Below are 16,426 nucleotides of genomic sequence, written 5' to 3'. Positions count from 1 at the left end.
ATGCAGGTAGTCTGTGGCATGTTGCTTTAAAAGCAAGGTTTTAGAACAAAGGTGGGTTCAGATCCTAGCCCCACCACTTACTAGCCGTGTGACCATAGACAAGTAACTTAACCTGAGTCTCCATTTCTTCCCTTACAAAATAAAGACAATATTGGCAATCTTCCAATGTTGTTGTGAACTTTGACTGATTGTGAAGTACAGTGCCTGACCCAATAAATGGGCATTCTCTGAGCATCTACTCCACTGTGTTGGATCTAGTTCATGGCTAATCTCCCACCATACTAAGCTTCTAGTTTTCATCCCTTTACAAGGGTAGCTTGATAGAATATTCTCAGCCTTCTCAAACCAATGCTTTCAGGTTAGCAGAGAGCAAGGTAGCTGAGAGTCTCACAAATGAACATAATGGAACTAGGGAAATCTGTGCCCATGGATCTAAGGTGCCTATACACCTAGGATTCATAATGTAATTCCTTCCTAAGAACTCCTTCCCCCACCCCTAACTCAAGTCAGAAAAGTCAGTCAAGGAGTCAATGATCACCTCAGGTGCTGGAAGAGAGCCACTGGAGCGGAACTGGCCTAGACTGGGCACGTTTGCCACATCCTGCTGCTACGGTGCTCTAACTTGCTCACCCCCAGCCCTCCCAGCAAGCTGGTCTCCCGCACAGCTACTTGCGAAAGACTCCCACAGGAATGAATGTTCTCATAGTCCCTGACTTTGCAGAGGAACAAGAGTGTCTTTCTGCTGATGGGACAGTTTAATAATGTTCGTTCATCTCCCTGTAGGGCATAGAAACACGACACAAAAATTTTCCTAGGACAGAGACTGGAAATCTCTTTGATCCTGGCTGTCACTAATTGGGTAAGAGATAGCACTGTGTCATAGGTTGAGGCAAAGGAGGGAAATAAGGGGGAGAAAGGAGAGACAAAATAAGAGTAGCAGAAGAGGAAGGGAAAAAAATCACTCTAGACTGACATTCAAGGCCCTCCTTCCCACTAATTCTAAGTAGGCTTTTTTTATTCCTCCTTGTCCCCCAAGGTCATGAGTAGAGCTGACCTTGTTTCTAGAGGAAGCAAACAGACACCTGTAGGGTATGAATTGTGACACTGTGGGAAAGGCCCCCCACAGGCACTGCAAAGCTGCCAGAAATTCCCACCATTAGTCATGCCTATGAGTTACAGAATTGCAATATCTATTAAATTGCAAATATGTTAGCTTAGAAGGGAAACATTTTGGCCAATATCAGTCATGAATTCTTTATCTCTTTGAGGTATTAGATTAGCCCCACCAGAAAGCAAGGATCTGGGGAGATGGGCTACAGAGAAGACATGACATTAGGACATTTAAAAGAGCTAGAGAGGGACAAAGATGTCATTCAGGGTGGGCTGGGTAGGGTAGGAAAGGCCAGGGTGACCCAGGAAAAGAGGGAGGCCTAGGAGGAAAGGCAAAGGAGCTGCTGCAAGCCGGTTTGGGTCATAAGATTTCTGTACCTGAAACTGTGCAAAAGAACAGTCTATTATGAAATGCACAGTCAGTCATGTGAAAGCTCCATTAATGTAGCCAAGAACTATTGACTGCTGAGGTCTTTCCTCATTAAGTCACAGAAAAGGCATAAATGAGATATATTCTCATACGATAATCGGGATACAGACATTCAGATCATATCAACTGGCTGCTGAGAGGGAACAGGAAGGAGAGAGAACACACGCCAATGATTTGTCCCCCTTGGTGCTTCACATGGCACTGCTTCGATGCTGCTCTAAGGTGGCTGCTTTATCCCCAGAGCTCTTCATTTATCTGTAACATTTGAGACCAACTTGCTTCATCATCTAAATCGCTCTTCTCTGGAAGGTGATCAATTTGTCAATACCCCTCCTGTAGTATTACATCCATAAATTGTGCCCTTCACTCTCTGCTTGGATCGACCAGTCTGTTGGATGGTGTGATTAGGATAGCTTCTGACTGCTGTTCTCAGTTTGTCTATTAACTGCTCTCCGGACCACTTTAAGATTTTTTTCCCCACTTGCTGCTGGAGATGGAAATCATGGAGCAGAGTGTGCACCCACCACACAGCCAGTCGCTTGTTTAAAAGTGCTACTGAACCAAATTCTTTAAGGCAAAGGCCACAAATAGGCAGCCCTCAAACAGAATTTAGCCTGCAGGCATGTTTTATTTGGTCCACACAATGCTCAACAAGCCAGGGATTTCCACATAAAAATTTAGACTTCTAGCATCTCTTCAAAAATTAGAGGGCTTAGCAGCACTGGATCCTTAATTTCATATAACAGCAATCAGCTAGGGCTGAGTTGGTACTGCAAGGACTCTCCAACTTGCTCCCCTCTGTGGCCTCACACACTCACTCAGGTATATGACCTGCCTGGCTTCTAGAAGCATTGTGAATATTGATTAGGGAATTACCCCTTCACTGGCCTAGCGTCAGCCATCAGCAGTAAATGCTTTTCCTTTTAAAGAAGGAATCGAATCAGAGCTATTTATTCTTAAAGCCAAAACAGTGGATTGGCAAATAAGCATTTTAAATAACAGGTTATTTCAGGGATCCTTAGCTCTGGAGACCTGAGCTCTGGAGTCACCATTTTTGGAGTCCTCTTTTGGGTTGCATCTCCTTTTTATCTGGCCCAGAACCCAGGATTAAGGGACTGTGGACAGAGTAACAGGGGGATAGGATAGGAAAGTATTGTGTTAGGAATCAGCAGATACGGGTTCTAGTCCTGGCTATGCCATTCACCAGTTTCCAGCCCAGGGCAAATGGTTTAAACACTGAGCCATAATTTACCCTGCTGAAAAATACAAAATACAAATAATGATAGCAACAACAACAACAATCTTTGCCAACTCCATAAAGTTCTGTGAGAAACAGAATGAGATCTCAGAAGTGAAAGTGCTTTGAAATTATAAAGTTCTCTACAAATACCAAGCTGTCTTATTTGTGCCCAACTGAAGCACTCATCAATGAAATAAGCACCCAACCAATCCAAGCTACACATAATGTCTGAGTACTTACTATATGCTCAGCACTTGGGGAGATGCAAAAGAATTGGTCAACAAAACCCTGTCCTTAAGGAGCTTATAGGCTAGTTGAGAAAATAAGATAAACAATGGAAAACAATATTATAATTGTAACATAAAGATAATGCCTGCTAAGTATATTACTGAAACTGTTAGAGATACAGTCATCAGTAGGATGCCAGTAGACCCAGGTATTCACTTGACTACTCAATTAGCTTTTTTTTTTTTTTTTTTTTTTTTTTTTTACGGTTTATTCTGTGGAAACAGCATCTTCAGATACTCTCAACCAGGGGAAAAGTGTTACGTGGTCATACAGTTTAGGAAATGTTCTAAACTATGGCCCATCTTCCTTTTAGAAAATTATAATATATATTAGAATATTATATACACTAAGATGCCCTGAAATGCCTTGCAAGAAGGAAAGCTATATAACTTTGACCTAGCAGATAAACACATTGCCACAGAACTTCTCACCATTCTCTCTTCCTTTCCTTTTTCTCTCCCCAAAGTAACTATTAACATCTCTTAGAATTGGAGCTCCATAGAACACAGTTGGGGAAACACTATTTGTCCTAATGAACATATTTTAAATTTTCACAGCTTCCAAAGGGAATAAATTCTGTCTCTACCTGTCTCCTTCAAGAACCACATTAGAAACTTAGATCCTATGCTCCTGGTTGCACAGAGTAGACATTGATTTTTGTGATGATTGGTCTTCACCAATTGAATCAATGTTGTTTAACTAGACTGTTCTCTATTTCTTCACTTCTACTAATTTGAAATCATTGCCATAACTGCAATGAACCTTACTGGAATTGATTTTTTTTTCTCAATACGGATTTTCTATTAATAGGGCCACATGGCATCAAAACATGCAGCCTGGCAAATTCTATCTTCTGTACATTCTTGCTTTTCCTGGAACCATGTTGCTCCTTGTTTCTCTCCTGGCACTGTCCTAAGCTCAGATTTAATTATGTGTCCCATTACTACTAATCTCATCTAAGGTGCTAACTGAGAGCTAAGGACTAGGCTCCAAAATGTCAAGTGTATTCTTTTTAGGGTTATCTAAATTCCAGCAGGGACTTCAAATTGAAGACCAAATAGCTAATGTCTAAAAAGGTCATTATAGTGGGATGATGTACACTGTGATCAATATTTTGGCATCTTTTTCAATGTATATAATATGGGTGAAATTGTATGGTTTGTGCTTGGTGATGGTTGAAAAGTTATAGTTGAGAGTCAGAAAGACCTAGATTCATATTTGTGCTTGGCCAATTACAAAGTATGTGACCTTGGGACATAGCCTCTTTAAGTTTTAGCTTCTTATTCTATAAAATGAGGACAATAATAGTAACCACTCTCATATGGTTGTTGTGAGGAATAGATGAGAAAATGAATGAAATACACTAAGCACAATGTCTCCTTCACAGTAAGCTGTCAATAGACATTAGCTCTCAGGGTGCCCCTATTATGATAACTTAGTTGTTGGCTTAGAGATCACTTCTCCTGATGCATTATTATCACTCAGTCAGAATCTCCACTTCTTTTTATTCCCCCATCTCTCCACCATATCTCTAAATTCCACTGTTTTTCCTAAACCCACTCTCACCCCAGTGTCTCAGGATTAACTGTAGAGGCATGAAAGAACAAAGAGCCAGGGCCAGGAAAAGCCCATTTTCAAATCTGATGGGAAATTGCTTCCTCTGTGTGTAAACAGATGCCATTCTCCACACCAAAGGAAGGTTACCCTAACAAGCTATGCAGTCTAAGTGACACCTTCAACAATGCACTACAGTTGGTTTTAGCTTTGCAAAGTGAAATTAAAAGCACTTACTGAAGCCATGCATTTGAACATCTTCACCAAAGACTGATTCCAGCTTCCAGTTTGCAATTTAATCAAACCTTGCATGACCAGATTGATTTTCTGCTATTATAGTAATCCAGCAGCAAATCTTTGCAACCTATCCATAGAATAAATCTCTCTTTCTAGCCATGACATTAAGACACCAATGGGTTAAGAAGTCTCTCATCCCTAATAAGTGAAGAGTCTCAAGTCAGGAGCCCTAGAACTATCTAAGATAATCAGGAGTAGGGGTATTATTTGCATATTCACCAGAGAACAGATTAGTGTTTTTTTTTCCTAAATAGTCAATATGCTTTTCTGAAAAGGCATAAAATCATGTATTTATGAATGATTTGTTAGGTGAAGGGTGAATTATCTTCTAAATAGAGTTAATTAGTATTGGCTTCCTGCTTGGGTTCATTTTTGGGAGCCCCTATAATTTATGTCTGTCATTGACCTTCTCAAGGTAGACGTTCTCCTCTATTATAATAGGAGACCCTATTCCATTATCTTATCCACTCTCTCCCACTCCTCTTCTCCTTCTTCTATTATCACCTGTTCTACATTCTCATGTAGTCAACCTTCCCTTCTTTCCTTATCACTTTGACTAGGCTTCTGCACAAAATTCAATGTGAGAATAAAGGAAAAAATATCTTTAAAATAGCAAATATCCACCTGAAAAATGCTGTGGGAAATACAACTGTTAGTTGTTGGTATCTTTGGCAAATGACCTAAATACCCTGTTGTATATGTCTATATGTTGTTAAACCACTCCCTATTTATCTGCAGCCTCTAAAAGTATAAAAAAGAAATGTCTACAATAACAGTACACAGGTCTTCTATGATTTAAATATTAAAATGATTCCAGAAAAGTTGCATATAAATTAAATCCTACTTAAATGCAGCTGGCTATTTAAAGAAATCTCATGACAAATTCTTTTATATTGAAAAAATAATTTCATAAAGCCAAAGATTACCTTCTATTTAATCAGTTTTGAATAACTAGATCTTTTTACAACCGGTATATTTAAAGCAAGTAGTACCTATACACTTTAAGAGAGCACTTGTTTCACTGAAGAACTATTTCTGATTTATAAATTTAAAAGAACAGTGAGAAAATAATCTTTTAAAATTTTGATAATCTTTTTAAACTTGCATACTTGCAATACACAATCTTAAAAACCTCTACCTACATGATTTTGTAATTAACCAACTCTATGATTTTTGTATTAATATTCCTAGCCCATGCCTGCATATCGCTAAACTCAAAACAAGTATAAGTGGGTTACTCTTTAAATAATCCCAGCCTTATATTTTGAAATATAAGAGGACAATCTGTTAATTGCTCGTTTTTTTAACATCTTTATTAGAGTATAACTGTACAATGGTGTGTTAGTTTCTGCTTTATAACAAAGTGAATCAGTTATACATATACATATGTCCCCATATCTCTTCCCTCTTGTATCTCCCTCCCTCCCACCCTCCCTATCCCGCCCCTCTACGTGGTCACAAAGCACCGAGCTGATCTCCCTGTGCTATGCGGCTGCTTCCCACTAGCTATCTATTTTACGTTGGGTAGTGTATATATGTCCATGCCACTCTCTCACATTGTTCCAGCTTACCCTTCCCCCTCCCCGTATCCTCAAGTCCATTCTCTAGTAAGTCTCATCTTTATTCCCATCTTGCCCCTAGGTTCCTCATGACCATTTTTTTATTAGATTCCTTATACATGTGTTAGCATACAGTATTTGTTTTTCTCTTTCTGACTTACTTCACTCTGTATAACAGTCTCTAGGTCCATCCACCTCACTACAAATAACTCAGTTTTTTTCCTTTTTATGGCTGAGTAATTGCTCTTTAAACAAGGAAACAAGGAATAATATAGCTTAGACAATATTGCAAATAAAATAAATCTTCACAGAACAACCTCTTGAACTTCCATACTGAGAAGACATTTTGTCTCTACATCAAGTATAACATTTGAACTCTGTGAATAAATAAACTTGATATATACTTACATGAACAATGACTCAAGGATAAGTTTGAATTATTTTTTTCTAGTATGTAATATATACTCAGTATATTTTTATTTAAATACCAAATGAATAAATTACTGTTTCAGTGGCTGAGGTTTTATCCTCACCCTCCCTTGACAGATTTCCCTTAGTGATCAAAACTCTGTATTTTCATGACAGCTGTTAGGAGCTTAGGTGAAACAATTTGGGACCTATGAAAATTAGTTTTGGTGTGTGTGTGTCTGTGTGTGTATGTGTGAACTAACATGCTCACTAGGGAATCATACCTGTGACTGACTTCTTTGGCACCATTTTCTCAGCTAGTATTTCTCAAAGCATGATCCTTGAAAGGCATGCAAGAGATTCCCCAGGACAAAAAGATAAATTCCCTGTCTTACTGATGTACTAAATTAGAATTTGGAGGAGAGAGATGGGAATCTATATTTAAGGAGCCTTATCTTTACCATACCTGGGTTCTTCCATGTGATTCTGATGCACATTAAAGTCTGAGAAACTCTGAGAGGTAGAGTTCAGGTGAAATTTTAAATCCCCAGTTCAACTTTTCTTAAAGTTTAGGGCAAGTGAATTAATGCCTTATAAGACACCCAAAATAAGCTCCAGAATCTAAAAACAAACTAAAGAAACAAATGTGTTGTCACCATAACCCAACAGATGGAAGCATAAAAGAGGTTTGATATTTACTTTATTCTGGTCCAACTTAAAATATAAGCTAAACACTATAATGTTACAAACTTTACTAAATGACCTCCAAATGGAAGTGTTCTGAAAACATCAGATAAGGATTGTGTGACTGTGGTCAAAGTGATGATTCTGCAAGGATTTGTGCATGGTCAGGCCACTTATGAATGATGTATAACTGCCTATGATTGACTCTTCTGCTTGAATGAGGCAGGAAGTCTAGTTCATACTAAGGGAATCAGAAATTAAACAAAAGCAGATCTTTGCTATTTGGATTGGCCAAATACGGTAGTTATTTTGAAAGCTCATGGAGAAGCAACGTGCAATTCTAATCAAAATAATAATTCAAACCTTCACAGAAGGTACTTTACAATTTCAGACTAAGAAGTAGAACTGTCATGTATCAGAATAGAGAATGAACTAAAGTATATATATTAATTTTTAATTAATTTTAAAGTATATATATATTGATTTTTATTTTTACTCCTTTTGTTAACATTTAGAATTTAGAAAAAGATGAAAAAAGAAACTAGTTGGCTCTCAGGGATCAAAAACTAAATCAAATATATGTTATACAAATGAACTTATTAAGCAAGTATCATTATTAGTAGACTGATTTTAACACTATCCCATAAAGGTCAGCTAGCCATAAACAAAAACAATATAGAAGAAAATCTATATTCCTAACATTAATGAGAGTATGTTGTAACTAAACAACTAGTTGATGTCAACATTAGATGGTTAAACAGGTAATGCTCAAGCTAATAATTGCAATAAATATTACACTTGTCTGGATAATGTCGAATTTTACCATGGCTCAGATTTCACCCACAATACAAAAATGTGTGTGTGTACTTATACACACACACATACATCTAAAACATATATAAGAAGAATAGAATTAGTCAATATTTGCTCAGGCACAATAGTAGGTGGACCTTTTGTCACACTGTTTCTTAAGGTCCATCACACCCATTGTCAGGGATAATCTTTATGTCATTAGGGTCTGTCCTATTTTGCTGAAAATTACTTACTAACATTCTCCACCAGGTAAGAATATTCTGAGTCTCTCTCTTCCATTGTGAGTAGAATTACTAATTTACAATTTGCTTGTACTTCTGATGTAAAACACACATGTGCATGCTATTCATTTGGAGTTGCTCCATTTAAGAATCACTAGAACCTCACAATAACATCACTCATTTATGAGAAATTCTATATAAATGATATTTTGGATGCAGTCCAAGAAGATTTCATTACAAAAGCCCAACAGAACCTCATTCGGAGGCAGCCTTCACCTGCAAGAAGACTCCACATATGGGGTAAGTCAACATTCTAAAGTGGTTCCAGCATATTTCTTCTGAGACGCTTAGTAACAATCAATGATACCCTGAAGAGTTAAGAACCTTTCATAAAAGCAGAGAACAGATATGCAGTAACTGGTACCATGTTCCCTAAATTAATTGTCCATATTCCACATATAGCTTATCAGTATAACTTATTAATAGTGAGTTTCACAACTATTTTATTTGTAGCTAATTATAAATTCACAGCTAGTTTACCCTTTGTTTGAAAACTTTTTCTTCCTGTACCAAATTATACTTAAAATCTCATTTGCCATGATTTGGTTAAACCAATGCTTACCTGTAACTTTCAATTCAGTTGTTCTTCTTACAAGTTTTCCTTCATACTTAAGCTCACAAGTGTAATTTCCCCCATCTTCTTCTTGAACTTCCTGGATTAGAAGGGCATTTCCTTTCTGTATTATGATGCTTCTCCACATTTTTGGCTTGCATTCCTGCAGAGAAAGTATTTTCAAGTAAGCAAAAAATAAAAATTCACATCACTAAGTCTTAGTACTGGCAAGTTAGTACTTTCACTTTTTTGTACTCTTCTCTTTAGTTTTCAAAATATGTAGCTAAAGAGTTACGTCAATGACCAGAAAACATCACAAATGCATCTTATTGTATCCAATTGAAACATCACAACTACCACCCTAAGAACCACTTTAAAGGCCTGATCCCAAGAGCAGAATGTCCTTAGAGACATTCTGCAAAAACAGAAAAGCATACAAGATCCCCAAACGCAAAAGAGGTAGAGCAGTCACTGAGTAGCATTTTAATGCCCTGGTTCTTTCTATATGACAGGAATATGTCCTAAGAGTTCTAAGAGGATAGTGTTCACTTAGCAACATAATATAAACAAGGGAGCCTTAGGCATTATTTAAAAATTCTAATTGGCTTTTACACTGGCAATGGTTTAATTATTTTTTATAGTAAAAACTAATAATAATATTCAAGAGTCTCTCTCCCCATAGTCAAGAGATCTATTGTGAGGAGGTTGAGAGGGGAAGGGGATCAAGAAAATGAGGCTTGAGGAATTCTCTAGAAACATAGCTAGGTAAAATGAGGACACACTTTGTTGTAATAAGGTAATGGGGAAATGATCCACTTATTTTCTGAGTTCAGTGATCTGTGACCAGATAATAAGATTTGGGTTTTGAGGTCAATTCTTTTACTCATCTGGTAAGAATGTGTTGCTACTGGAATTGGACTTTACTAGAAAGGAATGATTCATTTCCGTTGACTGACAGAGATACAACAATAGCAGAGTATGTAAGAATATTCAGCCAAGTGGCTTTGTCTTTTGGGAATTTTCTCAGACTACTTTTTACATATTGCTCCAGTTTGTCTACCACTTATCTCAAATGTTCAACGAAAGTGGTGGCCAAAAGCTGTGCAAATATCAGTGAAGCTGTGGGGGATAGGTGTGAGGGGGTACTGAAGTATTTTATCATTTAAATTCTGGATCTGTCAGTTAAGGAATTAAAAAATTGATCATGAGGCAGATGACATGAATAATAGTTGAGGACAGTTTCCATATTCCCCATGGTATATACAACATCTATTCTACCTCTCCTTCTCCCCACCCTTACTCCCATCCTCTGCAGACACATCCTAAATATTCATGTAAAAGTAAAATCAGTGCTGACTCTCAATCCCCAGCTCTGCATGCTTGAGTGTGTGCATGTGTGTGTGCGCACATGTCGTAAAATGATTTGGAAGTGTGAGTACCCATTTATTAGATTTTACTGTAACAAAATTTCTTCTGTTATGATAACAGAAGTGAAAACAAAACACAAAAACTGACACTTAAGTTCACAGGTATAATATTTAAGAGATACACTTGCTTTATGTCCAATACAACTACCCACACACATTGTCAGAGAGTAAATAAAAGTAATACTGTCTAGGGCATCTAGATATAAAGCTGCTTCACTCCCTAGGGTCTTTCCAAAGAACACTTAAGGGTCTGTCTGAAATTCTATTACATACCATGTCTGGCAAGGTTTATCACCTATATGAGATTTGCTTCTGAGTTAAACCTTGGGATATAAGGTTTCTGGGAAAATGAAAAAGAAAGACTGAACAGAAAGAAAAAAAATAGCCCAGCTGCCACTATCGTCATACAATAATAATCCACAATTATTTTCGCATTGCTTCCAACTCTGATAGCCTCAGATTTCTAAAGAATCATTCTGAAGGTCATTAAACAAAAATATGGTCCCTCTGGGCATTTTGAGAGGAAAGGAAAATGAAAACTGAGCTGCTTCACTTTCACATAGCAGTGGTGGGGGCAGGCAAATGAGCCCACACACTCACTTCATTCAAAGACAAATGGCATTGTTTTCTAATGTCATTTTTTGGGGGAAAGTCCATATGCAATTAGCTCTGACCATTTTCATCTTCTCTGCACACTGCTTTGTTTTTTTTCCCCAGGAAGTAAAATCTAAAGAGTGTACAGGAATTATAAAATAACTCCTGATGAGGAACAGCCTGGAATCTTCACATGTTCTTTGGGATAGATACAGATAGTCCCAAGTGCTTTTCAAGTTGTCATCTAGCCTTATAAAGGATTCCTTGTACCCAACAGAGTTTTTGTTTTTAACTGTGTTATAGGAAAATGTTATCTTCAGGTCACCTCCATCCTTCTGGAACAATGTAGTATAGATGAAAAGGCAAACTGGCTTCAGAGCAAGACAGCTCTAGGTCAAAATCTGGGGTTCACCCAAGTTCTGTGATCTTGGGAAAATTTGCCTAACTTCTTTAGGTCTCAGTTTTTTACTCTGCATGTGGGGATACTATACACTACCATATGAACAACCAGAATCCAGAGGCTTGCAGAGTTTATTCATTACACTCTTGTTGGGCAGCACTATATTTAGTGGTCATCCAACACAGAGAATGCTTTTCATCCCTAAACTTTCACAATCCTGGATTATATCTCCTCCAAACGTCTGGCTCTACTTGGTGAAACTTGGTGCTAATGGACTGATCAGATAAGAACAAATCTTCACTAATTGGTTAACCATCCCCCAGCAATGTAATACTTTAACCCACTGAAAATGTATAGCTCCTAAGAGGCCACTCCAACACTAATCCTAGCAGGTGGGTAGAGAAATTATATTTTGTTCAGAAGAGCCTTGTAGATGATATCCTGCCCCCACCAACCCATCCTTCACCAAGTTACCTCATTGGCTATCCTGCCCACGTCTGGGTGCCTATATCAAATCTCAGAAGTCTTCCAGGTTTTTTACTCCATTATTTGCAGCATCTCTGCCTTAAGCTGCTGGCTGCGAGGCTTACTACTGTCACTGCTTCTCTCCTGCCCCCAGTCTTCCCATCATCTCTTTCCTATTGGACAGACAACATTACCATACTTCACTCCCTCCAGACCTGTTTAGTTTAATTCTGACAGACTGGTGGGCAATAAAGTTTGCAGCACATAGGTCAAGTCTCAAGATGGTTGTTTATCTGAGGTAAGGACAAACTACCAGAACCTCGAATGGGAACAGGCCCCTAATATTGTCCTCAGTGTGTAATGCTTCTATTAGTTAATGCCTCTGAGACCATTACATTGAACTTAATCAACTGGAAGTTTTCGCTGAGGACCAGTTTTACCTAAGTTTAACAAACAGCTTCAGTTCATGGTCCAGCTGTCCTCTCACAGAACAGTTTGCTGTAGGACATCCTTGCTCAGTCAAAATCACATCAGCCTTTAAATTCCAGCTTCCTTCCCTTCTTCCCAGCCTTCCTGAGTGGAAGATGTTATTTGCCAGCAGTTGCTAGGTTGGGAGCCTAGGATGTTCAACAGAAACATCTGTTGACCCAGCCCCTTGAAGCTGCCAGCCATATTTGGATCTTGGAGTTCCCACCCTGAAATATTCACCACTACATTCACAGTCTACTTCTGAGATAGCATCATCACAACCACAGGTGTATTTCAATCAGTTTGATTTGTTAGTCATGGTTACTTCAGTGCTATTCAGAGCACATGACTCATTTCTCACAGCAAGAACATGAGGAAGATTCATTTAAATATTTATTCTGATTCTGAATTTCAGACACAAAGCAGCTGTGCAACCATAAGGCAATCACATACCCTCTGGTCCTCTTCAAATACTTAACACCCATTCCCTCACACCAAACTTCTCTCCTTTGCCCTGGAGACTGAACTATTCCACAGAGCATCTAGGCTCTGCCTAACAATTTGTAGGAAACCTGAACTTTCTTCACTTTAAAGATGGAAGAGATAGGAGCACAATTGTGAATTAGGTATCAATCTTGTACTTCCACTCCAAATGCCTAGGATAACCCACTGCAGAGAGTCCTTCCCCTCCCTAGTTCTTTTCCTCTAACTTTCTATCTTCACAGTCCTAATGTTGAATTTTGGTACCCCCACAGCAGTTCAGTATAAATCCCACATTCAAATACTTGGGATGAAATCCCAAATTATATGTTCTTGAGCATACTACTTAACCAATCTAAGCCTCAGTTGCTTCACCTATTTTTAAAAAGTTGGTGATAATCATATTATATACCAAATAGGGGTAATTATTAGGATTAAATGAGGTAATGCATATAAATCCTCTGTAATATAGAGCATCACACGCTAAAACCACTCAATAAATATTAACTATTATTCTATCATTGTCATTACCCTCAGCATCCAGCTTTCAAATTACATACACAACTATCTTGATATGTTAATAACTATTAGGAGTTAATGTGACTCATATTTCTATAGGAGTCTGGAGACAATCCAAAAGACAATCCAAAGTTACCATTCCAATGAAGGGGTTGATTTACTTTCTTATCTGACACATAAAGGACCTGAAAGTTATTACTGCCATCCTAACAACAAGAAAAAAGCTGAACAAACTGAAACTCAATAACTTCTTTTATTTCCATCAGGTAATTGAGGTCACAGTAAAAGCCACTGTCCCAGAAACTGGAGAGACAGGTAGATACAGAGAATCACAGTTTACTGGGAGCAGAAACAGCCTCAGGAGCCAACTGGTAGGAACACTTAAAGGATAATTGAGTAATTTCTGGAGACTAAGTGTGAACTAGCTTGAGAAATAAAAAATCCCTGAGGGCCCAGTCTTGGAAGGCAGCCCACACTTCTGTAAGGTTTACCTCCATGAGCCCCACCAGGTTCTTCTCAGACTGAACATCAGAGAAAAATCCTGCTTCTGGAAAAGGATGGGGAAAGTAAACCATTTTGAAATATACCCAAAGAGCCTGCCCATAAAAGACGTGGGGTACAGGAAATATACAACCCCAGCCTCCTCTAGCCTTTGAAGTGGGGAAAGAAATAGCCAGCTCCAGTCCTCTCTATTTTTCCTGTCTTACAGGAAGCTGAGAAGCACATATGATGGTCACAGGCCAGGGACTAGGCTCACTAAAAGACGGAATCTAATCACAGGATTATAGAATGCTTTCCCTTGCCCAACACCTTACCAGCACATCAATAGGGCTCCTGTATAATAACACGATATTACAGTTGAAAGAAATGCACAACACAGACCTTATTTAAGAATATATCTCTAGGGGCTTCCCTGGTGGCGCAATGGTTGAGAGTCCACCTGCCGATGCAGGGGACACGGGTTCTTGCCCCGGTCCGGGAAGATCCCACATGCCACGGAGCGGCTGGGCCCGTGAGCCATGGCCGCTGAGCCTGCACATCCGGAGCCTGTGCTACAGGATGGGAGAGGCCACAACAGTGAGAGGCCCGCGTACCACAAAAAAAAAAAAAGAAAAAAAAAAAGAAAAAAAAAGAAAAAAATATATATCTCTAGAAAGATAACAGGGAAGTAAAAAATAAGGACACCAGAGAGACTTTTAGCTTCTAACACCTACAGCAAGTAGTAAAAACAGCCTGACTCTTAGCCAGATAAACATAAAAAAAAGCTCACAGTAAAGGCCTATTTACTTCAGTTCCTTTTACCAAGTACATCACGTCTGGATTTTTAAAAATATTTACAAGGCATACTAAAAGACAGAAAAAAACACTGTTCAAAGAGAAAGAAGAAGCATCAGAACCAGACTAAGATAGGGCAGAAATTTTAGAATTACCAGTCTGGGAATTTAAAATAAGTATGATTAATATGTTAATGACACTAATAGAAATAGTGGACAATATGTAAGAACAGAAGAGAGATGGAAACTCTTAGAATCAAAAGAGAAATGCTAGAAATCAAAACACTGTAACAGAAATAAAGAATGTCTTTGATAGGCATATTCATAGACTGGACATGGCCGAGGAAAGAATTAGTGAGCTTGAAGGTATATCAATAGAAACCTCCCAAACTAAAAAACAGAGGAAAAAGAATGAAAAGAAATTGAACAGAATATCCAAGAACTGTGAGAGGAGTACAAAAGATGTAACATAAATGTAATGGGAATACCAGAAGGAGAAGAAAGTGAGAAAGGAACAGAAGAAATATTTGAAGTCATTCTAATGCTGGCTCATCCAAGATTACCAGACTAGATCATACCAGACTGGGTATGACAGAGAGGTTTGGTGTACAGATAGGTTACTATAAGCAAATGAAATGAGTTTTGAACAATATATAAAAGTTAGGCAGGCAAGCAGGACATACAGGACAGAGGGAATAACATGTGTAGAAGAACTCAGATGTGAAAAACCATGGAGTGGACAAAAAAATATGAATAGTTTTGCTCTCTTGAGAGTGGCAATGAGTAGGCGGAGGCCAGATACTAAAAGCCTTAAATTCCATTCTAAGATATTTGTACACTGTCAGGTTTCAAATCTCAGCTCTGTCACTATATAACCTATCTCATAAGACTGTTCTAAGAATTGAATTAGCTAATTAATGAACATGTGTGGCACAGTGTCAGGCCCTGTAAATACTCAACAAAAAGGAACTACTAACTAAAAGTTTTTATAGAATCATTGGAGTGCTTTAAATAGTGGCACACTATGATCAGATGTGCATTTCTAAAAGATCATTCTAATGGATATATAGAAGGTAGTCAGATTATAAAAAGAGACATTGCTTAAAAGGCTTTAATTTACTTTGATCTGTTTTTATCCCTCAAATGTCATTAATGCCATTAAGGATACACAGGAAGACCCTTTAAAGTCTGGATTCTTATAACAATTTAGGAAAGATCAATAGCAAACTCCTGTTAAATTTGAGAAAAACAAACATGTCAATAATTATAGAAGTTGACAAAAACATATCATTTTGATAAATCCAGAAATTGGACAGTCAAAACTCAACCTTATAAGATCTTTATTCCTAATCACCAAAACCCAGCAGCAAATGGTCATCAATGGGTGAATGGCTAAACAGTGGTACATCTCTACAGTGGAATATTGGACTATTATTCAGCAATAAAAGGAATGAACTATTGTTATATACCACAACATTGACAAATCTCAAATGAATTATGCTAAGTGAGCAAAGATAGGCACAAAAGGCTACATATCATATTATTCCATTTATATGACATTCTGGAAAATACAAAACCATAG

General features: G+C 38.0%; 1 protein-coding gene across 1 annotated transcript in view; it reads right to left on the bottom strand.

The window, feature by feature from the left end:
• The window catches only part of IL1RAPL2 (interleukin 1 receptor accessory protein like 2), a gene marked incomplete at both ends in the record, with an annotated part of 1,067,560 nt that overhangs the window by 477,453 nt on the left and 573,681 nt on the right, over positions 1-16,426 (bottom strand). The window contains one exon of the mRNA XM_082681729.1: positions 9,227-9,380. Within this exon, the coding sequence (XP_082537855.1) occupies positions 9,227-9,380 (154 nt within the window). The remainder of the gene's footprint in view (positions 1-9,226; positions 9,381-16,426) is intronic.

This window comes from Grampus griseus (genome assembly GCF_964374135.1).
Source record: "Grampus griseus genome assembly, chromosome: X".
Taxonomy (NCBI): Eukaryota; Metazoa; Chordata; class Mammalia; order Artiodactyla; family Delphinidae; genus Grampus; species Grampus griseus.
Note: the sequence above shows the minus strand (reverse complement) of the source record. Positions and strands in the feature narration are given on the sequence as shown.